Source organism: Arvicola amphibius, chromosome 1, assembly GCF_903992535.2.
Source record: "Arvicola amphibius chromosome 1, mArvAmp1.2, whole genome shotgun sequence".
NCBI classification, from domain to species: domain Eukaryota; kingdom Metazoa; phylum Chordata; class Mammalia; order Rodentia; family Cricetidae; genus Arvicola; species Arvicola amphibius.
The window spans coordinates 99385509-99408830 of NC_052047.1; the positions used below are offsets into that span (position 1 = coordinate 99385509).

Here is a 23322-nt window from a genome sequence, read left to right on the forward strand (position 1 = left end):
TTCCTCCCCATCCATCCTCCTCTCCCTCCATCCCGGCTGCCTCTGCATGCCCCAACCCTTTCTATCGTGCCCTTGCTCCCTCCTCTCTGTCTGCCCATTCGCTCCTCCCTCTGCTCCAGCATGCCACGCCCCTCCGCTACCTCGCCCCTCAGCCCTCCCCTTCTCGCACGTCCACTCAGGTCCCGCCTCTCGGCGGCCCCGCCCCAATGACCCACGACCCTCCCGTCGCCCCGCCCCCGCGCCGCAGCGACAAGATTGGCGGCAGGCGGGCAGCGGGCGGCGCGTCGTGCCCGCCGGGGGTCGGGCCTGGCGCTGGCAGCCTGGGGCCTAGCGCCAACGACCCACCGCGCCCCCCAGCAACGCCGCCGCTTGCGCCCCGTTGCCGCCACCCCCTCCGTCCCCGCCACCACGGGCCCGTTCAGGACGCGCAGGCCGTGGGCGACGAGCGTGACGACGCGGGCCCGGGCGCGCTGCTGCGTTAGCCCGTGTACAACTGGCAGGCCACTAAACCCACGGTGCAGGAGCGCTTCGCCTTCCTCTTCAACAAACGAGGTGCTGTGCTGACGTGCACTTCCTGGTGGGCAAGGGGGCTCAGCTCGCGCTCGGTCCCCGCGCACAGGGTGGGCCGCCGAGACTGCCGGACCCTGCACCCCAGACCCTGCACCCCTGGACCCTGAACCCCTCGGACCCTGCATCCCAGGGAACCAGTACCCTGGAACCCTGCACCCTACCAAGACCGTGCAATACACAAACCCTGCACCCCACCTGGACCCTGTACTCGAAACCCTGTAGCCTACCCAGACCCTGCCACCTTCCCATCCTGTTCCCCTCCCGGATTCTGCATTTCCATCTGGATCGTGCACCCCATGAACCAGCAACCCATAACCCTGCCATCCGAGACCTTGAACTTCATCTAGGACGTGCACCTCAGACCCTGCAGCCCATCAGACCCTGCATCCCTGGGGTCCTGCACCCCAAAACCCTGCAGTCAAACCTTGGACCCTGTAACCCACACCTAATCTCAAGACCCTGGACTGCACCCAGATCCTTTATCCCTAGATTCTGCACCCCAAGAACGCGCAGTCCACCAGGACCATGTACCTTAGACTCGACACCACACCCACCACCTTGCATCACCCCAAGGACCTCAGGCCCTGTATCTTGGCATTCCTGTAATGTCCACCTGAACCCGGTTCTCAGATACCCCTCAATCACAGTCCATTCCTGAGCATGGGGGGGCCTCGGGCCCTGCTCCTGAACTCCTCCATCCAGGGCAGCCACCCCCACCCCTCCTTGCTCTCCAGCTTGTCCAGTTCTAGGACCCCCCTCCATGCCTTCCCCATCCCCTCCTTCCCTCACCCACGTCCTCACACCCTGTTTGTACCCTCCTGCCATCTGCTTAGGCCATCTCTCCCAAGACACCTGCTTGTGCTTCCCTTTGTACCCCTAGTTTTGCTCTTGCCTCTCCTTCCTGCCTGCCTTGAGTTCCCCACCAGTCGGAGCCAGCCCTCTCACCCTCAGAACCTTACCTGATAGAATCTTATTCCATGCCCCGCCGGCTCTTTGGGAGTGGGTCAAGGGGTCCTGCACATTCTTAGAAGGGGTTGAGGACTCTCGAGAGTCCCTTAAAATCACTGTCTGGCCATTGCTGTTCTGGGCACTTTTGAGTTCGTTGTTTTGGTGGCAGCCTGGAGAGCATAGAAGTGGGTGGGCAGACCCTGGGGATGTGGAGACCCAAGTCTAGAGGACTTGATTGTGTGTCCACAGCAACGACGTAGGAAGAGTGGGGGCACTCTATAGCCCCGTGGCGGGCTGGTGGGCAGTGGAGGACTTGGGCTCCCAAGTGGAATAGGTTTTCTTAATCACATCGTGGCGGTTCCTGAGAAGCCAGTGGTGTGACTGGTTGGACAGCTGCAGAAGGACCTCTGAACCTCAGTTCCCATACCTATGTTGCTAGGCTCAGACCACCCCATCCGGCCTGCTGGGATATGGTGACTCCATACTGTGCTTTTTAACAGTCTGTCATAGTTCCACAGAGACTGGAGGTCCCACTGAGTCGCTGTTGGGGAGGGGGCGTGATCTGCCATGGGTGGCTGGCATTCCTGGGCCTAAGTCCCATCCACCAACAGTGTAGCTTAGGGTTGGCTAAGAAAAGCAGTTGTGTTCGGCCAGGCAGGCCTTGAGCTCAGCTGTATCTTTGGCTAGGGCAGGAGGACTATAAATTCCAGATCCACCTGCAATCTAGGAGATCCTATCAGAAAAAGGAAAAAGAGCAGGTGGGCCCTTTAGTCCCAGCACTTGGGAAGCAGAGGCAGGTGAATCTCTGTAAATCCAAAGCCAACAGCAAGTTCCAGACGAGCCAGGGCTATTTAGAGTGCCTCAAAAAACAAACCAAAAAGAATGACCAAAAAAGAAAAACAAGTAATTGAGGGCTGGGTGTGTAGCTCAGGAGTGGAAGTCCCCCTAGGTTTCCCCCCCCCCCCCCCCCGTGAGGGGCTGGGTTGTGGCACACCTGCCTACCCTGGTTTTTTTTTTTTTTTTTTTGAAGGAGGCCAGAAGATGGCTTAGGTGGCTAAGAGTATGTTTTTGTTTTCTTGTAGAGGACGATAGATTGAGTTCCTGGTGGCCACCTTGGTGCCTTGAAATAGCTTGTAGCTCTAGTTCCAGGGTCCTGAAGCTTCTGATCCCTGGAGGCGCTTGTGCTCCTGTGCCCTGTATTTAAAGGGAAGGGGGGGTTGAAGAGCAACCCCACAACCTGCAAGAGGCTGAAGGGACTTCCAGAGGCCTTCGCAGACCTGGGGTCCAGAGTGTGGCCTTTAGGACCCTGTACCGTTCTGTTTCTTTCTTGTTTGGGGTCCTGAGGAAGAATCCTAGGCTCTGTGTATGGTAGACAAACTCTCTCCACTGAGTTGTGGGTTTCTGGCCTCTCTGTGTGACCACAGAACAGATAAACCTACTGTGGTCAGGGAAAGCTGACTCAGGTCAGAGGCAGCAACCTGACTGCGCCTCTGTCAAGGTCACGAACACAAGGGAAAGTTTGGAGGAGCACTAGGGTCTCGTGCTGTCTGGGGTCCTGATTGGGCACCTGAAGTGACACCTGAGGCCACCCCGAGGAAGCAGAGCGGCAGGCTGAGAGGCCTTTACCCGGCACTCTGGAGGTGAGGCCGGAGACTGCAGCCCAAGGTCGTCTTTGGCTCACACATGAGTTTTAGCCAACCTGGGCTACAGGAGACCTGATCTACCAAACAGGAATTGGGGAGACAGTTCAATTGATAAAGTGCTTGCATCCACATAAAAGCCAGCCAGCTCTGAAGATAAGGATCCTTGGTGCAGCCTGGTAGCTCGCTGGAATTGGTGAGCTTGGGCTTCAGGGTGAGACCTTCTTAGAGAACAGTCATGGGAGATGCCCGGTATTGCACAGCCAGCAAATTCATTGGAAGGACCAGACAGCAGAGCTTTCAGTGGTGCTAGTTGTAATTCAGTGGTAGAGCACTTGCCCGGCATTGGAAAATCCTGGGTTCAAGTCTCAGTCTGGAATAAAAGAAAATGTTTGGCCAGCTATATTGGCTCATAGCAACTGTTCAACTCCGGTGTAGCGACAGCAGGATGGCTTTGATGTTAGGGTGAAGCCTGTGTGTGTACATGTGTGGTATGTAGTGTATGTGCACAGATGTTTGCCTGCATGTATGTCATGTGTACCCTGTGCATGCATGCCCCTGGAGCCAGAAGAGCGCGTTTAGTCCAGCCATTGTGAGTGGATGTTGTGGTGTCAGGAACAGACCCTGGGTCTTCTGGGAAGAGTAGCCAGTGCACTAGCCACTGAGTCCTCCCTCCAGTCCCTTGTCTTCCTTCTGACAGGTCTCATGGAGGCCAGGCTGGTCTCCAACTCTCAGTTGCCAAGGATGACCTTGAACTCCTGCCTCCACCTCCCCTTCTGAGAAGACAGGTGATAGAAAATTCTCCACTGTCCTGGTTTGTGTCTGTGGAGAATGGACCCAGGCTCAGCCCTCCAGTGTCTGTCCTCATGGTTTAGCTGCTGCTGTTCGTCTGTTAGACAGGCTGGCCTGGAATTCTCTGCAGTAGCCCAGGCTATCTTGAAGTTGTTGTCCTCCAGCCTCGCCCTCCTAAGTGCTGGACAGACAGACAGGCCCTGTGCCTCTGTGCCCTGCTATCTTTGGTGGCTTCCGAGGGGCTGTCCACAGATTCCACACCAGCTTGCCACGGGGCTTCTGAGCCACCTGGATTGGCTGTGGGACCGGTAGGGCAGAACCTCTGCCTAGGATGCTTAACCGTGGGGTGCGTGGATCTCTCCAAAGCCTTGAGGGTCCCTCCTGAAAACCGTCTGCTTGCCCTCTTCCTGTGGGGCAGATTTCATGCTTCGGTCAGACTGTCTTGCTCAGTGTGTGTGTCTCTTTCTGGTCCTTCTGTCCGAGCTGACGATGGAGCTCAGGGCCGCAAGCCTAAGCCAGCACCCCCTCCCCAGTCCACATCCCTCCCTAGTCAGCCAGCACCCCCTCCCCAGTCCACATCCCTTTGCCTCTGTGTATTTTGTTTCGGTTTTTGAGACTGTGTCTTGGGCCGTGTAGCCCAGGCTGGCCCCCAGCTCACCACAGTTCTGCCTGGGATGACAGTGTGTATTCTCCATGCCTGGCCTATTTATTTACTTAATCTTTTATTTAGGTTGATGTACTTGGTGATTGGCCTGCCTGTATGTCTGTGAGGGGTGTCAGAAGCCCTGCAAACTGGAGTTAGTCAGGGTGTGAGTGGCCATGTGGGTGCTGGGATTGAGCCTGAGCCCTCTGCAAGAGCAGCCCAGTGGCTCCTAACTCCTGAGCCTTTTCCTCCAGCCTCGCCTGGCCTATTGTCTTCCATCCACAGATACTGGGAAAATGTTGTTTATTGTATTTCCTTAAAATTTCTCCTCCATAGTTGTGTGTGGTGGTACACACCTTAATCCAGCACTTAGAAGGCAGAGCCCGGTAGATCAGTGTGAGTTTTCTAGGACAGCCTGGTCTATGTAGCAAATTCATGGCTACCAATTTTTGTTTTTTTTTGTTTTTTTTTTTTTTTTTCTTCAAGACGGGGGTTTCTCTCTGTGTAGCCCTGAGTATCCTGGAACTTGCTCTGTAGAGCAGGCTGGCCTGAGATTCTTTACAAATAAGTATATACTTCTTGTTTCCCCACTGCCATGTGAGCTCTCAGAAGCTGAGCTGCATAAGGTTTGTCTAAAGAAACCCCCCTTCCCCCGCGCCTTTTTTCTTTTTCTTTTGGTTTTTTTTTTTTTTTTTTTTTTTGTTTGTTTTTTGAGACAGCCCTTGCTGTCCTGGAATTAGCTCTGTACACCAGTCTGGCCTCGAACTCACAGAGCTCCGCCTCTGCCCCGAGTGCTGGATTACAGGCACTGCCACCTTACCTCACACATACCTGGCTTTTACCTGTGTGATAGGATTTGAACGCACACCCTCTTTTCCCACGGAGCACTCTCCCCAACTGCAGCTGTGGGCTTCTGTCCATGTGGCTATGGAATTGGAGGCTTGGCATCTGCCCTGTGCACATTGTAGTTCTGTGTGGCTCCTGGCACAGGAAGTCTTGCTTCACCTTGAGCTGGTCCCTCAGTGAGGCTCCTGGCCTTGTGTTTGGGTGTGGTGCCCCAGCAATGAGGGCTGAGGGGGGAGAATCTTGAGTTCAAGCTAGCCTAGCTTTGTGTTAAGACCCCGTCAGAAACAAACAAAACAGCAAAAGATCTATTTTAATGGTGTGTGTATGTGTATGCATGCCATGTGTCGATGTGAACTTGTGTGTGTGTTCGTACAGGTGTCATGTGACTGTGCTGTGTGTGTGTGCCAGCCTGCAGAGGCCAGTTATTGATTGCTGAATCTGGCAGTGAGTGCCCAGCATGGGGTGCTTGGGCGCTAAACTTGGGCTTCATGCAGGAGTAGCTTGTGGTCTTAACCCACTAAGCCATCTCATCCCCAGTCCCAAATTCACCATTTTAATTAGGCACCTAGGCATGGCTCCCCAGACGGCTTCCCGACACGGCATGCAGCAGCGCTGCTGGTTTGCACCGAGGCATGGCTCCCCAGTACTAGCTCATGCATCCTCCCCGTCCTCATTTCCCTTCACTTACCGCTCGTCGTGTATGGTGTAGCCCTGTTTTGTTCATGGGCTGTAGAAGGAACATGCTGTGTGTGGTCACACTTGAAGTGTGATGGGCGTCCTGCCTTTGGCGCTGGGGAACACTGTTTCTGTTCCTCTCTCCTGCAAAGAACCAGAGGCCATAGTGGATAACAAGCATGGCCGGGAAAAGGCTGGGATTCTTCAGAACAAAGGCGGGACAAGGAGAGTTCCCAGGGCCTCCCTGGCACAGGTTGCCCCATTGCTGAGTCGAGGGCCAGTGTGTGAGCACTCATGTCAGGTGGCTATGCCGGTGCAGCTGGGTGCCTGAGTTTCTGATTTTGGCTTTTGCGTGGTTGATGGAGGCTTCCCCGCGGGACAGAATACTTCCTAAAAAAGAAAGAAGAGGCACAGGCAGAGAGGTTGATTCTGGCTTACTGCTGCGTGGGCCCAGGGCCGGGAGCTGCTGTGCTGAGCTGAGCTGGAGCAGTTAGGTTCCCAGCCTCCATCATGCACCAGGGTGAGGTCAGGAGGCTGGAAGTTTGCAGGCTGAGATTGAGATCCCAGAGCCAAGACCCTGGTCCTTAGCAGCTGCACTCTTTCAAGGCCCCCAGGTGGGTCCTTTCTTGCTGCCACCAACCCCAGGCACCAGCGTTTGCCTCAAGCTTTTCCTCAGCCATCTCCACTTTGATTTTGCAGTGATGGACATGAAGTCTGTCGGTATGCACATGCAAGATAGTGCTGTATTGCTGAGAGCCACTCCATCTGCACTGGGAGAGTCTGGGCGGGCTCCACCCTGAACCATGCCCCCAGCCCCTCACTGGGGATTCTAGGCGGGGCTCCACCCTGACCACGCCCCCAGCCCCTTGCTCTGAGCTTTTATCCGTTCCCTTGTTTTTTTTCGGGACAAGGTCTTATTGAGGTGCCCAGGTTGCCCTGACCTCCTGCCGTGACCAGGCAAGTCCATCCAGCTGTCATCTTTGAGTGTCTGTGATGTCTGAAGGCGCCTGTCGTGCAGTTAGAGGCCAGCGCCGCCTCCTCTTTGGTTAGTTTTAGTTATTCCATTAGGGAGTGCCATTCCAGAGGCTCTAGGTGTATTTGGTTGCTACCTGGGGACTGGTGGTGCCTGGTCTGATCCCGAGTTTGCAGTGACAGTCGGCCAGTGGCCAGACTCTGAGGCAGGAGGAATTGTAGGGGCCAGTGAGGTGGAGAGGGTCCTCCTAGTGGGTACACAACCCGCATAGGCACAATGGGTCTGCATTTCTTCTGTGGAAGGTTGCAGGTCCCTTGTCCACAGCTTCAGCAGTGATTTCTGTGGTGACTGCTAGCTCTGTCCCGCGTCACGGTGCATGGACCCATCTACATGTCCAGAGCTGTCCAGCTGAGAGTCTGTCTGCTCGAGCCACCCTGTCACTTTGGGAACAGAACAGAGCAGGGCAACTGGACTGGCTCCATGGCCATTGTTTCCATCCAGAACATAAGCTGTGTTCCGAGCCGAGTCACTGTGGGTCTTGACCTGGCCATCGTGCCCTCTGTCCTGCCCTGACCCATTCACACTCCAGCTGTTACATGACCCCTTTGGTTCCCTTGCCCCTGCCCTTTCCCCAGCCCTAACACCCTTTCCGAGCCTGTGCTCCCTGCCCGAGGCTGTCCCAGCCCCTGTATCTAGTCTGCTTTCTCCTGTGAGGCTCAGGTCCCCATGTCGGTTTTCTGCGGCCTGGAGACTCGAGGGAGGGGGAGCTGAGGGAATGGGGATGAGGAAGAGGGCCAAGTGCAGGAATGAGTGAGGGGGCTGGTGTGGGCACAGGGCGAGTAGAAAGTGGTGTTGCCCCATGCTGGCCCCTGCGTTCCTCCTCCTTCCTGTTCCTTCTAGAAGGATCTGAGGCCCAGAAAGGGCCTCTACTAGGATTGCCAGGGAGTCTCTGCAGGTGTGATGGGGGTTCTCTGACTGGCCTGGGCCAGCAAGACTATAGACAAGTCAACCCTCTCTTCTGGCTCAGGTTTGGTGTTAGCTTGTTGCATTGCTGTCTTTGACGCTATGTTCAATGGTGGGATGGCTACCACATCCACCGAGATCGAGTTGCCCGATGTGGAGCCCGCTGCATTCCTGGCACTGCTCAAGTAAGTTCCAGATTCTTTTCCGACCACAGGGGATGTTAGAAGAGAATATGAACTAGAGTGTGAAAGGACAGGAAGCAGTCCCTGTGTCTGCTACAGAGCCTGCCCTCCATTGCAACCATTCTAGAACACATGCCCATAGAAGAAGGTTTGGGGGGCTGGAGAGATGCTCAGCACCTCCAGAACCCCAGCTAGCTGGTCGTCAAGTGCAGGTCTGACATTCTTCAGGGCCACACACACAGGCACACGTAAACTCATGCCATCTTCAAGAAGTGGGCAGCGCGCTATGTGCCATGCCTGACCTGCGGTGCTGGGGTGGAACCCATGGCCTCGTGTGTGCTTGGGTGGGCACTTATTATGCTGCCCTGGACAGTGGCCTGTGGCTTTCTTCTGTGATTTACCCGTGGTCTCATAAGCTTGGCCACAGGGTCTCAGCACACCTATAGTGGCCTGTGGTGCCTCGCTAGCGATATTCCCCAGGTCAGGAGATTGACAGATGTCTTTCTGGAGGTGGGCTGAGCAGCCCTTGCAAAGATGCAGTGCTCGGCAGGTCTGGGGGCCACATTCTCACTGCCCACGAGCCTCCTGCTCAGGTTCCTGTATTCAGATGAAGTACAGATTGGGCCTGAGACGGTGATGACCACGCTGTACACAACCGCCAAGAAGTATGCAGTGCCTGCGTTGGAGGCGCACTGTGTGGAGTTCCTGAAGAAGCACCTGCGGGCTGACAATGCCTTCATGCTGCTCACGCAGGTGAGTGCTCGCGCGGTGTCCACTTCTGTTTGTACCCACAGAGATCCTTCGGCCTCTGCCTCCCCAGTGCTGGGATTAAAGGTGTGCGCCACCCCGTCTTGGCCTGTTGTTTGTTTTGTTTCTTTCTCTCTCTGACACAGTCTGGCTCAGCAGCCAGGCTGCTCTGCCTTCCTGACCCCTGTCTCAGCCCGAGGCCTGGGGTGACAGGTGTGTGCCACCACACCCGCTCCTCCACTTTAGATTTCATTTTGTTTATTCATAAGGGATGTGTGCACAGTGTGTGGGTGTGGCCTGCCCTGGTGGGCACTGACCTCGCTCTGTTTAGGCGCGGCTCTTCGATGAGCCTCAGCTGGCCAGCCTGTGCCTGGAGAGCATAGACAAGAACACGGCCCGATGCCATCGCCGCCGAGGGCTTCACAGACATTGATCTGGGTGAGTCAGGTCCACGGGTCTTGGATCCAAGGATGCTCTGGGCTTGGGTCAGCTTGGAGATCCTGATTTGACAAATGACAGGACACCCCACCTCCTGGGTGACACGGCGGGCCTGAATGGAGCAGATACCATGGGGCTTGGTAGCATGGCCTGTTCTGGGATCAGTGTTATCCCTGCTGAGGGAGGCCACCTTGGCCCTCTCCGGGGGTGTCTGCAATGCAGTGGAAGGGCCCTGTGGGGTCAAAGCCACAGGAACCAATCACAGGTATAGGGAATGCACTCCTATGATCTCAGCTCTCGGGAGGCTGAGGCAGAAAGATTGCTGTGAGTTCTAGACCAGCCTAGGCGGTAGAATGAGACCCTGTTTCAGGAAGAAGAGGGCTAAGACTCAGCTAAGTTGTTAAAATTGCTTCCCGATTACTGCTTGAGCCTGCCACCCCAGCACTCAAGAGGTGGAGACAGGAGGGCCAAGGATGTAAGGCCAGTCTTGCTTACAAAGTGATTTCAAGGCTAGGCTCCACTGAGACTATGTTGAAGAAAGGGAGGGAGGGAAGGACGGAGGAAGACAGTGCTTAGGGAGGGCTGTTTGTCAGTAAAACTTTATTGATAAACATGGACAGAGGGCCACAGTTAACAAGCTTCTGGCTGTGAGGTGGTTCTTATAATGTCTGGTCTGCATGTGGCCCCCTTACAGGCACAGGGGTTCACAAGCCTTTCTCTGGCCGCAGACACCCTGGTGGCAGTGCTGGAGCGTGACACCTTGGGCATCCGTGAGGTGAGGCTATTCAATGCTGTAGTTGCGCTGGTCTGAAGGCCGAGTGTCACGGCAGCACCTTCAGGTGACACCTGAGAACAAGAGGAAGGTGCTGGGCAGGCCCTGGGTCTCATCCTATTCCCCCTGATGACCATTGAGGAGTTTGCCGCAGGGTAACAGGCTTGCACGGCCGCTACTGAGCCACCCTCCTTGCCATTAGGCTTTACTTGGGGACCCTGCCTGGGACCTTGGGGTTTCCAACGTCTTGGGGTCATGTCCTATCAATCACTCAGGATTCAGCTTTGGGCTGGGCTCAGTGGTCAGGTCGGTCCACCTGGCATGTAGAGCCTGGAGTGGCTTCTATAAGCTGCACTTGGTGAGGCGCTGGCTGTGAGGTAACCTGGTGTGTGAACAGGCAGGGGCCGAGCTCTCAGTGTGAAGCAAGGGTGCTCTCCAGCAGGACTCTAGAGACCCTCAGAGGTGTGGGTCTGCCCAGCCCAGCGTGTCCGGCAGAAAGGACATTGAAGGGGGTTCCAGGAAGGAGGAACTTCTAACTTGGTTGGGCCCTGAGAGTCAGATATCCCAGTTTGAGGGGGCAGGCCCTGAGTTCTGCCTTCCCTTCGTGCAGTCAGCCAGCCCTCTGCCCGCAGCCCGGCACAGTCTGGCATCCTGGTAGACCGCGAGGTGGTCAGCCTCTTCCTGCACTTCACTGTCAACGCCCAAGCCGCGGGGTGGAGTTTCATTGACAGGCCCGGTGCTGCCTGCGGGGCAAGGAATGCAGCATCAACCGGTTTCCAGCAGGTGGAGAGCCGCTGGGGCTACAGCGGCACCAGTGACAGAATCAGGTGGGGCCTCAGGACAGGTGGCAGGAAGGAGAGGGCAGCAGGAGCTGGGCATGGTCGCTGAATGGGCCGTGTGCCCTCCCCACAGCTCCGGCTGCCCGACTCTTCCCATGGCTGCTCCAGTTTGTCGCCCTCATGGGCCCGAGGGCGTTAAGCCGTCTGCCACCCACTTCCTTCTGCATGTTCTCTGTCAACAAGCGCATCTTTGTGGTGGGCTTTGGGCTCTACGGCTCCATCCACGGACCCACTGATTATCAGGGTCAACATCCAGGTCAGCTGCCAGCCCCACCCCGTGCTGCACTGTTTACCCTGCCGGCCTTCTGTCCAGGCCCACAGTTGGCCACAGCCACTTCACTCTTGTCCTTTAGACCCTCTTGCCACAACCCGTGCCACACCTCCCTCTCCTTGAGAGCTTCCAGAGGTCAGAGGTCCCACCCACAGACCCTCATCAGTGCACACTCCTTCCGCCCCTGCTCCTTGCATGCTGGACAGGCCTTCCTTCCCCAGATCATCCACACAGACAGCAACACGGTCCTCGCCAAACGACACTGGTTTCAGCTGCGACGGCTCCGCCAGCAACTTCCGTGTGATGTTCAAGGAGCCGTGGAGGTCCTGCCCAGTGTGAACTAATACTGGCCTGCCGCCACACTCAAGGTAGGGCCACACTGTCCTGAGGGCGCTGTCCCCGTCCTTCAGGCTTGGATGCCCTTGTTAGCCCCCAGGTCTTGAGGAACCTCCTGACCTCACTGTGGCCTTCCCTCTCCCTGCCAGGGGCCAGACTCTCACTATGGCACCAAAGGCCTACGCAAGGTGACCCACGAGTCACCCACCACGGGGCTAAGACCTGCTTCACCGTCTGTTACGCGCTGGGAACAACAACGGCACTTCCGTGGAGGAGGGGCAGATCCCTGAAGTCATCTTCTACACCTAGGGCCATTAAACCCAGGTCGCCCCTCGGCCATCTACAGGCCTCCCTCCCCACCACGTCCCCATCACCACGGAAAGGGCTGCCTTGTGTCCACAGGGACAAGTGTGAGCGCTTGCCCAAGGCACTGGGGGGGTTCGGGCCATGGGCTGGGCCTGTCAAGACAACCCCTCAGTCTTGGGGGGCAGAGTGGTCTTGGCCCTGGATGGACAGCTGTTGGGGTCAAGGGCGGTGGATTGGGAGTTGGTGTTTCCCACTCTGGTTCCCTGCAGCTCAGGGCAGCTGGCCAGCTCCGTGCCCAGGGCACTGCAAACCATTTGTCCGTTCTCTTAAACTGCACATTGCAATGCATTCAAGCCCACTCTCAGCTGGAGCCTGCGCTTGGGCCTGTCTTCCAGCCGGCGGTTTGGGTTTCATGTTCCCTTCTGTTCTCTGCTGCTCCTGGGGACCCCAGGGCCTGACCTGTGTGCACTGAGGCCACCTGGACATGGGCAAGTGCAGGGCACTGGTCAGTCCTGAGCAGCCTCGGATGGGGCTACTGGGCCTTGCTGAAGCTCTACCCAGGGTGTGTGACACGTGGGCCATCGTTCCTGCTCCTCCCAGGCAGTGACGTGCAAACCATCGTTGTCCAGCCTCTGTGGACCAGCTCCTCCCCGTTGGGCCTAGAGGGCCGGAATAGCAGGTTGAACCCCATCAAGACACACTCGGCCTGCTGTTGGCACCCAGGGTACAAACAGCCCTGTGCAAAACCATAGCCCTGGCCCTCTAAGGCCACCAGGCACCCTGTCTAGTGATACCCTAGGAGGCACAGTTCCCTATCTTGGGTCCCCCTCCTTCATGTCCTCTGTACCTGTGACCTCCTACCCAGATCCCATGTCCTCCCCAAAGCCATGGGAGGTGAACCCTCCACACTGTTTCCCCAAATGATTTTTTTTAAAATAAAGGAGAGAAACATCCGCCTTGAGCCGCTGAGTACCAACCACACTGTCTGCCTGCTGTGCAGCTGAGGGTGGGCGCCTTGGCCACATGCAGCTCCCTCCCTAAGGGCACCTTCACAGAGTGCCCACAGAGCGGAGGCAGGCGGCCAGAGCCAAGACCTGGGAAGGGAACTGAAGCTGGAGGTCCAGGGCCCCGGGCTAGCCTGGGCTACATGACACTCTGCTTCAAAACAGCAAAGGGGGGCACTGAGGAGATGGTTCCGGGGTAAAGGGCACTTGCTGCTCTTGCAGGGGACCTGAGGTCCCAGCCCCTATGCTGGTGGCTCCCAGCCACCTGTGCTGCCAAGTCAGCTGCCTCCACTGCTCTTGTGCACACAGGCATGGCTTAAGATGCTACAAGTAAGTCTCAGCACTCAGGAGGCAGAGGCAGGTGGATCTCTGAGTTCAAGGCCAGGCTGGTCTATACACGAGTTCTAGGACAGCCAAGAGAACTCATGCCTTCCAAAACAAAAACAAGAAAAACCCAATCAACCAAACAACCAAAAAACAAACCAGCGAGAGCAGCGCAGCGACCCAGCAGAGCAGAGGCTGAGGGCAGAGACTCTGGCAACCAAGCCCAACTCCAGGTGGAAGGGAAGAATAGATGGCAGAAAGGTCCCGGACCCAAGGGGTTTGGGGCACAGTACACCCCCAGCCACATGGGACAAATGTCTACAGAAGAAATGGAGTCTGCTTTTCGTTTTCTGTTGTTAGGACAGAGTGACCAAGGCTGTGAGTGTTCCGAGAGGATTATTCACCTGTGTGCTATGAGTGTGGAGTTACCATGGCAGGTGAGGTCAGGGGTTAACCTGGGTTGTCCCTCTCCTCACCTGACTGTGGGCAGTACACTAGCTACCGGCAGGCTTCAGACCCGTCTCCTGCCAATGTTGTCCGTCTCCCCATGGGCAATCCTGAGACCCCTGCCGCATCTGGACTTCCCATCAAGTTTGGTCTTGACGGGTGGTTTAGGGTTTCTATTGCTGGATTAGCACCATGGCCACTACAGTTTGGGGAGAACATAGTTACAGTTCATCACTGAGGGAAGTCAGGGCAGGAACCAGGCAGGGGCTGATACAGGGGCTGCGAGGACCCTGCAAGCTCTTCAAGGCTTGATGAGCCTGGAGCAGCAGCCTGGGATGGCACTGCCCACAGTGGGCTGGGCCTGAAAATGTCAATCCATTTGCCCAGAGGTCAATCTGGTGCAGACTTTTTCTCAGTTCAGATTTCCTCTTCCCAATGAATGACTCTAACTTGTGTCAAGCCGTCTTCCCAGTCCCAGAGACTTAGCTCTACTCTGGAAGCTCTCAGCTTCACTGTGGACACCACTGGAAACTCTTGGGAGAGTGGCAAGCAGTTGGGAGCATAGGAAGGCCTTAGGAACACTGCACCTAGGGAGCCGCTCTTACAGACTATGCTGTTTCCGGAGACACAACCCAACCAAACCCGAGTCTCTTGAGGGTGCATTTTCCATACAAGGACTTTTGATTTAAAAATTATTTATTATGTATTGTGTTCTGCCTCCATGTGTGCACCAGATCTCATTACAGATGACTGTGAACCACCATGTGGTTGCTGGGAATTGAACTCGGGACCTCTGGAGGAGCAGCCAGTGCTCTTAACCACTGAGTTATAGCTCCAGCTCTACACAAGGACTTCTGACAGCAGTTTTTTCAGCTTGTTTTAAAATTTATTTATTGCTTTTGTTTTTCAAGACAAGGTTTCTCTGTGTAGCCCTAGCTGTTCTGGAACTCACTCTGTAGACCAAACTGGTCTTGAACTCAGAGATCTGCCTGCTTCTGCCTCCTGAGTGCTGGGGTTAAAGGTGTCTACCACCACCGCCCAGCAATAAAATATATTTTTAAAAAAGATTTCTGGGTGCTGGAGAGATGGCTCAGAGGTTAAGAGCACTGACTGCTCTTCCAGAGGTCCTGAGTTCAATTCCCAGCAACCACATGGTGGCTCACAACCATCTGTAATAAGATACGGTGCTCTCTCTTCTGGCCTGCAGACAAAATACTGTGTACATAATAAATCTAAAAAAAAAAAAAAAAAAAAAAAAAAAAAAAAGCAAAGCAACAAAAAAGGATTTCTGTGTCCTCTATCTGTGGTGCCCAGGAACTGGTTCAGGGGTGATTTGGGCTCTGGAATGACCACTGCTCCTGACCCTGACCATTCTGCCCTCTCTTCAGCCCCTTGTCTCTTTACTCCTGGCCTCCTGGCTTGCCTCTTACCTCCATCCTCCCCACGAACCCCTTTTTATTTTTGGTAAGTGGTACCTGTATAGGGACCCATCCTCAGCAATGGAAAGGGAACCGTCCCAGCAAACAGCAAGCCCAGCTGCCACCTGCTCACATCTCCTGTTTGCTGGTCCTCCCGGGCAGCAGCCCACGCCCCAGCCTTTCCTTCTGCAGCAGCAGTGCAATGCTCTCAGTGGCTGTTCAACGCAGACTTGGGAGCTGCAGCCTTCCTGCCCTACCCAGTCCCCACAGCCTCTTCCATCTTCCCGGATCAGCTAGCCGCCCAGCTCCTCCAGGACCCCAGGGAGCCAGCAGGGTCCTCTTGTCCCTAGAACTGGATGTCCTATATGAGTTAAAAGACCAGGCCACACTCAGGGATGGTTTCCTTTTCTTTTTTTTTTTTTTTTTTTTTTTAAAAAAGCCCCTAAACTCTATGGCTTCAAGGAAGCGCCGGGGAAACATAATGTCATTTCTGTACATGTTGTAAAGCAAGAACTCGGCTCCTGCAACCCACGCCTGGCTCTCCCGTGGGGACCGCCTCTCTGCTGCCCCAGGTCGGGCGTTAAGGCGATTCTGTCCCAGTGGGCCCAGCACGCAGAGACACAGGTCACCGCCGCCCTGGCTCCATGGGGCCCAGTCCAGTCCCTGCGTGGTGACCGTCCCGCGCTCCACCCCAGCTTTGGTGCAGCATTGCAGTAGCGCACGCGCCTCCCCTGGTGGCCAAGGCCTCATGGCCTCCCCATGTAACACCCATGCCCCGGGCCTGCCCCACTCGAGAAAACGGCCTTTGGATCGAGGGGACAAGCTGGACTTTATGAGCTAATGGGGGCGCAGCGGGGACCGCACGGCGCTTCTCTCCTGGTTTTAAATAGTTAATGCTCTCGGAGGGGGCGAGACATGGGCGTAGAGATTTCCGCCAAAGTCCTATGTGAAGGAAGTGACCCCAAAACCCCGAAGATGGTGCCTGCAGTCGGGCCAAAGAGCCCCATGCCACCAAGGACACTGCCAGCCTCCTGGACACCGCCTGGGGATCTCGGCAGCGGCTGCACCCACCCTCACTTGTGTCTCTGCAGGGATTTTCTCTTTCTCCTCTTGAAGAAGCAGCAACACCTGGGGGGGACACGGGTTAAAAGGACAAAGTGGGAATAGATGAGGGGACAGGGGACAGGACACTGATATGGGGTGGGGGTAACTGGAGAAAGGTGACGTAGGGGTGGAAGCAGCACCGTGATGGAGTAGAAGACGGGCAGTGACAGAGCCTTACTTGGTTTCATCTGCCACCTCTACTTCTGCCGGGGCCGCGATGGGGGCGTTGGAGTGGCCCGCGGTTGGGTCATCCGCGTTCAGCTCTCCGTTAGTGGAGTTCAGAGCCTGGAAGGGCAGTGGGTACCAGGCTAGCACCCCTGCTCACCCTGCGTCACTGGCCTCCGTCCCCTCCAGGACAAGTCCCCTGCCGGCCCTCACCTGGTTCTTGCTGTGGGGCTGGGCTTTGTCGCGATGCGGTGGCTGGGAGGGCATGTCAGTGTGGACAGTGCCGATAGGTGTCGGCTGAGAGAGCAGATGTCAGGACCGGATGGAGCCGCGGGCCCCGTGCGCGCGGCAGCCCAGGACAGTTCCTGACCTCCACTCCTACGGAAGCTCCCGCCCACCGAGGGGATTAGGGGCTCCCGGCCTGGTGCCCCTGCACCTGCAGACCCACACTCGCACCCGCACATGAGTTCTAACCGAAGGGTCTCTCATCACCTCCACGTACCAGGGGCTTCCCGGCCCAGTCATACTCGTAGTCGAACACGTAGCCACTGCGGTCGAAGAGGTCAGTGAAGAGCTTCCGCAGGTAGTCGTAGTCTGGCTTCTCGAAGAAGTCCAGGCGCCGTACATAGCGCAGATAGGTGGCCATTTCCTCTGCAAAAAGACAAGGGCCAGAGGCGTGGTCATACGGGCAGCCCAGTCTGTGGTGTGGCCGCGGCCACACTGTGGGACGGAGCCAAGGGGCATTGCCGCGGGCTCCTCACCCGGGAAGCTCTCACACAGCGCCTCAATGGGCGTGGCGCGCTTGGTGTCACCAATCTTCTGGTAGCGCTCCTTCAGCGTGTCGGCCTGTGTGATGTGAGCTTGGTCAGGGTCAGCACCCATTCCCGCGCCCCTCCCACACCCGGGAGTCCCCGCCCACCTTGAGTCCCTGCCAGGGCAGGCTCCCACGCAGGAAGTACATGAACATGTGTCCTAGCGCCTCCAGGTCATCCCGGCGGCTCTGCTCTGCGGGGACAGCACAGGCTCAGCGCCGCCCCCGGGCCCCACCCTATCCCCCCACCGCAGCGCTGCTCACCCTTGCCCAGGTGCGTGTTGATGCTCATGTAGCGCGCCGTGCCCGTCAGGCTCTTGTGCTCGCGGTACGGGATGTGCTTCTTGGTCTCAGGGTCGATGTACTCCTTGGCCAGCCCGAAGTCGATGATGTGGATGGCGTGCTGCCTTTTGCTGCCCGGCCGCCCGACCAGGAAGTTCTCTGGCTTCACATCGCGGTAGATGAGGCTCTTGGTATGCACGTACTCCATGCGTGTGATCTGCGGGGACCTGGGTTCAGCACCCAGGCCCTGCCCCGCCTATCCACCCGGCCCCGCCCCGCCAACCCCACCCCTCCGCACCAGCTGGATGGCAATCATCAGCACCGTCTTCAGTGTGAAGGTGCGGTCGCACAGGTCGAACAGGTCCTCCAGGCTGGGCCCCAGCAGCTCCAGCACCATGGCATTGTACTTCCCGCACGGGCCAAAATAGTAGACCTGAGGGACGCCCTCTGCGGAGGAAACACGCGTGCTGGACACCTGGAGCCCCTGCCCGGCCACGCCCTGTCCCGTCTCACGGAGTGCCCATGCCCCCATGCCTGCCTCACCTGCTGTGCTAAGCTGCTTGTAGAAGCGGTACTCCAGATGCAGCTGCGGGGCCCGGGACTTGATGGGCTCCTGCAGGACAGGGGACTGTTGTTACCCAGGTCCTCCTTCTAGGCCTGGGGTGCTCTGCCTGGCAGGGCAGGGCAGGGCAGGGCAGGGTAGGGTACACTCACCAGCTTGATGGCCACGTACTCGTTTGTATACAGGTTCTTTCCTGGGGGAGGGGCAACAGAGAAAGCCTGAGGATTGTGGGCTAAGGAGCCTACCCAGTCCACAGCGCACTCCACAGCAGCCTCCCAGGAATCCCTGCACTGCACCTCACGACTTGTATGCAGTCATGGAGAGAGGTCTACTTTGGTCCCCATGCTGCTGACCCTGCCCTGGCGAATCCAGCAGCAGGACCTGCTCCACACTCCACCTCACATCTGCCACACTGGGCAGACCTTACCCCAGTCTCCAACATCCACGTTTACCTCAGCATCACACCCCAGTGGCTGCACCTGCCACCCCTGAAGGGAAAAGATGTTCCTACCACAGCAGCCGTGCCCACAACTGCCTCTGTTCCCAGCCACAGCCAGCCACCAGCTATGGGCAGCCCTCTGCCCTGGTTCTCCTGGACGTCTCCATCACCCACCAGCCACCAAGTGCTTCCATCAGGGCCCCTCTAGTGACAGCCTGCCACCTCCTGTGACCCACCAGAGCGCCCCAGGCTGTGTAAGGTGCAGCGCCATCAAGTTTCTTCCAAGAAGAGGCGCAGTGACGGTCCAGGTCTCCATAGGTCTGGTCCCCACCCCTCCACCTCACAATGGCTGTTTCTTGCAATAACAGCGAGGTCAGCTGTCACCCGGGAGGGCCTAAGTCTGCCCACTTTCCCTGGACTGTGCCTCTCACAGGACGGAAGTTGGGCTCATCACCTGTGGCTGGCAATGCCCGCCCATGAGCAGGTGTAACCTTAGCCACCTCAGGGTCACTTTTCCTCTGTGGCATTCCCATCTCTGCTGACCCGCCTGGAGCAGCTAGCAGGGGCTGTGGGAGACTCGGTGTGGCGCATGGCTGCAAGGACAAGCTCAAGCTCCCACAAACACAGGCGTGGGGGGAGGGGGGGTAACGGACTCCCCAGAGCTGTCCTCTGACCCACAGGGTCCGGCATGTCTGCTCCCAACATAGATACACATTAAGACATTTCCTTAAACGTGGGCGGGGCCGTGGAGATCGCTCAGCAGGAAAACCTGCTCTTCCAGAGGACCTGGGTCCAGGGCCCGGCACCCACAGGGGGCTCACAACAGTCCCTAAATTTAATTCTAGAGGGTCCAGTGCCCTCTTCCGGTTTCCCTAGGTATGCATACAAAACACCCATACACATAAAACAAGAATTTTGAAAAAACTCTTTTTTAAAAATAAAACAAAACATGGGGACGGGGGCTGGGCATGGTAGTACACACTTAATCCCAGCACTGGGAAAGCAGAGGCAGGTGGGTACCTGTGAATTCTGGCTAGCTTGGTCTACACAGTGAGCTCCAGGCCAGTGGGACCCTGTCTAAAAAGAAAAAGGAGGACAGGGGACAGGACTATGGCCCCATAAGTGGAAGAAAGTTGCGCAGACATAGGGCTTCAATTTTCCCATTTAATGAACAGTTAGTTATCTCTACAGATCCAAGGGGCTCAGTGGCCCCAGGCCAGACAGACAGACCACCTGAGTAAAAGCCAGGGTAGCTCCACACGTGAAGAGGATGGGGGCTCAGTCAAGAGGCACCCCACATTCACCAGGGAAGTGAACACCCTTGCAGCTTATTCTAACTTTGTGGGGCACGGGGAGGGGAGACAAGCTCTTGACGTGCTGCCCAGGCTGACCTCCCCCAGTATTCTGAGTGATGTAAAGTTGGTTTAGAGCTGGGGGAGAGGGGAAGGCACTGGCTCACACTAAGCACATATCACCACTGCATCCTAACCTGCATTCACAGTATACACTGAGCAGCCAGCGGTGAGGGCTGACCCTGTACTCCAACAGAGGTCAAGGTGCACAAGCTGCTGCAGTAAGCACAGGGAGCACCAAGCATCCGAGCACAGAAGCACAAACCCATAGACAGGCTCCTGCACAGGCTGCAGTGGAAACCCTTTGAACTATACAGATCTGTACAGAGACCTGAGGTGGTGCGCGGCCACCCCAACTGCCTGAAGCCAGGGGTCCCTTAAAGTGCTTGGCCATGTGCACCTGGCATGATGTATTCATGCTTGCCCGTGGGCGCGGCTGTGTGTTCAGGGCTGCTGTCTGGCATACCCATCACAGCTGAGGGACTATACTCAGCCAGGCCTGGAGGACACCTGCAGCTGCAGACTGCAGAGGCCCTGCACCCGGATGGGGTCCTAGCTGGCCTTGAGCAGGCCAGTGAGTGCAACACCCAGCATACCCTCCCACGGGAGAGGGAGGGACAGCTGTGCCCTCCACATCAGCTCTCTACAGTCAGACCCCTCGCTGATTGGATGGCACGTGTCTCCTGACCAGTGTCAGGAGTGGAGCATGACCGCCACTGTGTTCTGGGCCCTTAGCCATCTGCCCTTGCAGCAAGGTCCATCTGCTCCCCAGGCATTGCTTTCAGGTGACATCTGGGGGCCTAAGCTGGCCTGATGGGTCTGCGCACGAGGTTGGTGTCCCTTTTTTATCTTAAGGAGCTGGACTGGGATGAGCGCCTGCACACAGGTCTTCTCTAACCTACACAGGACCAGGATGTGACAGTTCCAGGGACCTTTGGACTCCCGGGCACTGCTGCGAACGGAGGCCAGTTGCCTAAGAGGGAGGCACACAGGGCTCAGCACTAGGCCCTGCGTACCAGGCAGTCAGAGGCTGTATGGTGACAGGAGCCACAGCAACAGACACTGGTCTCTGCAGCTCAGAAGCCAGAGGATGGGAAGCTATGACTCTGCCCGCCCTGCCACTTGCAGACAACCACCACAAAGTCAGCCTAGTGACAGACCAAAGACAGTGTGTGCAGGACTTACCCAGGCGAAGCTCTCCGAAGTTCCCACAGCCTATCTTCTTGCCGACTCGGAAATTGGGGCCCACCATCAAGACCCCTGAGCTGGTCCCCGAGCTGCGGACGCCATGGTTGCTCCGGCTTGTGCCGGTCTTGGACATTCTCCGGCCCTCCTCCAACTCCCCCTTCCCTCCTTTCTTGTCAAAATCCATAAGTTTGTGGTACCCTGGCCTCTCCACGGTGACTCTGCCGTGAGATCCGAGTGCGAAACCTGAGCTCGCGCCCGGCCTAGTACACCATTGCGCCTGGCGGCTCCTTGGCTCCCGGCTATTGACACCCGGGTGTGCTCGCAGGCCCGGCTGCAGTGCTCATCTCGGTGGCCTCAGGGTCACTTGCAGAGAGAGAAGACATTCTGCCAACAGGTCCCACCGCCTTAAATCTCGTGGTGCCCCACTGTGAAGAAACAGAGACACAGGTTAGCGGACAGAGATCGCAGCAAAGGCTACTGTGGTGTGACCAGGCAAAGGCTGGCAGAAGCAGAGACTACGGTGGAGTAGCCATGTGCCCTACTTGCCACATGACTGTGCCATCAAGTAGCACAGGCCCCTTGGAAACCTAAAGCAAGAAAGAAAAGCCAGATCCAGGCTAAGAGGTGACCCACAGGCCTGAATACACCAGGGCTGCCAAGACAGGGAAAGTGGCAGGTGGCAGAGTGGACGGTGTCCCTAAGAGTGCAGAGGATGGGACTCCAGTCATGCAGGCAGGAAGGCACAGGCACACAGTGCTGGATCAACAGGGAAGGCTTGGCAGGGCTCCAGGTATTGGGTGCCCACCCCGTTGCTCTGACCTGCACCTCTTAGCCCCAGAACTTGACTGGCCAGGAACTCACTGGGTAGCCCAGGCTGCCCTCGATCTCAGAGATCTGCTTTTTGTGTGGGTGCAGAGTCACCAGATCTCCATGCTCTCAAGGCGAACACTTCAGCAATGGAGCCTTCTGCCCAGGCCTTGGTTTGGTTTTGTTTGAGACTCTGAGAGATGAGTTTACAAGCGTGTTCTAACACAAACGGTCATGCAGGGGAATTCTCACCCACCAGGCCATGTGTAGCTGTATGTGCTCTTGGGGCACATCTGGAGGGGCTGCCAGCTTGCTTCCCTGCTCAGTGCCCCCTCCCAGCACCACCTAGGCATTGGCCATGTGTCTGTTTGCTGACTTCCATTTACACACAGCTCTGCTGGGTGGTGGCTAAGCCAGCCCGCTGGTACAGTGAGGGATGGAAGACCGCAGTGGTCACCGCATCATTCCGAGCCCTCACTGACAGCACCATCCTCACTGAGGGGCATAAGGAAACCCTGGGCAGTAGCTGCCCAGTGGAAAAAGTCTAACCTCCTTCATCACGGGCGTGTAGCAGGGGCCTCTCCTAAAGAAGATAAGGGGAACTCAAAGAAACAGGGGTGGGGACTGCTTCGACATTCCCGGGTTGCGTGTGTCCCACTGGGCGGTCCTCTACAATGCGAACAGCTATGCCACAGGCTCTCCAGGATCTGCACTCCACCAAGGACACACCCACAAAAGCCCAGGACCTGGGGCAAGCATCCCCCTCCCCACTATGGATGCCATGGGGAGGAGCTCCTCACCAGGACACTGACTCACAGGAGCGTGGGAGGCAGCACTGTTAGCCCCAGGGTGGTGAGGAAACTGCGGCGCGGGACCCGTGTGCCACCAGGAGCATTGTGGAGATGCGGGCAGAGGCTGCACCTGGGCCAGCTGAGCGATGAAGGCTACGTGGCAGAGAACCCATTTACTTTTCACTCTCACGTCAGTAAGGGACACACCTGGGCAACTCCCTTCAGAGCCTCTGTGTCCACACATGGTCACCATGACGTCCATGGCGACCTCACTGAGGTTCAGCAGGCAGAGCACCTCCCTAGCGTGCAGGAAGCCTGACATCCCTAACACAACATCCCAACGCATGAGATGCACAGCGCTGTCTCCACACGCAGGAACAGAGGGCAGAGGGCCAGGAGCTCAGAGGCCATCCTGACTACATGAGACTCTGCTCCCAGAACATTATCACAGGTCAGCAAGATGACGGCTCCCCCTGGGGGAATGAGACGATGGTCCTCCATCACACACTCACAGAGGACTGTAAGAGCTTGCACACACACAGGAGGCACTCTCAGGCAGGCACCGCCCCAACACCCCTGCACGGGTGCCAGGGCTATGTACTCGGGACAGAACATCACCAACTCTGAGAAAAGCAACTGGGGAGCCCAGGTGTCCCCCACCTTCCCCAAGTGCACCTCTGCAGAGGG

At 56.9% G+C, this 23322-nt stretch overlaps 2 protein-coding genes across 3 annotated transcripts; one reads left to right on the forward strand and one right to left on the reverse strand.

Moving 5' to 3' along the window:
• Positions 1–206: 206 nt before the first annotated feature.
• Btbd2 (BTB domain containing 2) lies at positions 207–12894 on the forward strand. The gene is given in 21 exon segments (XM_038331255.2): positions 207–338; positions 341–409; positions 411–620; positions 8093–8235; positions 8826–8985; positions 9311–9376; positions 9378–9417; positions 10146–10216; positions 10218–10287; positions 10290–10344; positions 10822–10888; positions 10891–10962; positions 10964–11016; positions 11196–11271; positions 11273–11284; positions 11521–11552; positions 11554–11615; positions 11618–11667; positions 11785–11848; positions 11851–11874; positions 11877–12894. Coding segments are annotated over 21 exon segments (1596 nt in total). The 3' UTR covers positions 11945–12894.
• Positions 12895–15618: 2724 nt separating this feature from the next.
• Positions 15619–21458, reverse strand: Csnk1g2 (casein kinase 1 gamma 2). 2 transcript variants are annotated; one of them, XM_038328061.1, is made up of 11 exons: positions 21035–21454; positions 18211–18251; positions 18040–18109; positions 17795–17943; positions 17479–17713; positions 17323–17408; positions 17165–17249; positions 16906–17054; positions 16617–16700; positions 16417–16523; positions 15619–16262 (listed from the first exon to the last, which is right to left on the reverse strand). In XM_038328061.1, the coding sequence occupies exons 1-11, from the start codon at positions 21219–21221 to the stop codon at positions 16208–16210; spliced, it is 1248 nt and encodes a 415-aa protein (XP_038183989.1). In that variant the 5' UTR covers positions 21222–21454; the 3' UTR covers positions 15619–16207. The 2 variants fall into 2 exon arrangements, with proteins under 2 accessions (XP_038183989.1, XP_038183982.1); XM_038328054.1 differs by having other exon boundaries at positions 17795–18109; positions 21035–21458.
• Between the last annotated feature and the right edge of the window lie 1864 nt (positions 21459–23322).

What these genes read in the sequence shown, in the direction of transcription:
- Csnk1g2 (XM_038328054.1), bottom strand. Translation starts at nt 21,221, where the DNA reads ATGGATTTTGACAAGAAAGGAGGGAAGGGGGAGTTGGAGGAGGGCCGG. An exon ending in ACTGGGCCGGGAAGCCCCTG is followed by an intron (nt 16,701 to 16,905) that starts GTACGTGGAGGT and finishes CTGCTCTCTCAG; the next exon opens with CCGACACCTATCGGCACTGT. An exon ending in AGCCCCACAGCAAGAACCAG is followed by an intron (nt 16,524 to 16,616) that starts GTGAGGGCCGGC and finishes CTGCCCTTCCAG; the next exon opens with GCTCTGAACTCCACTAACGG.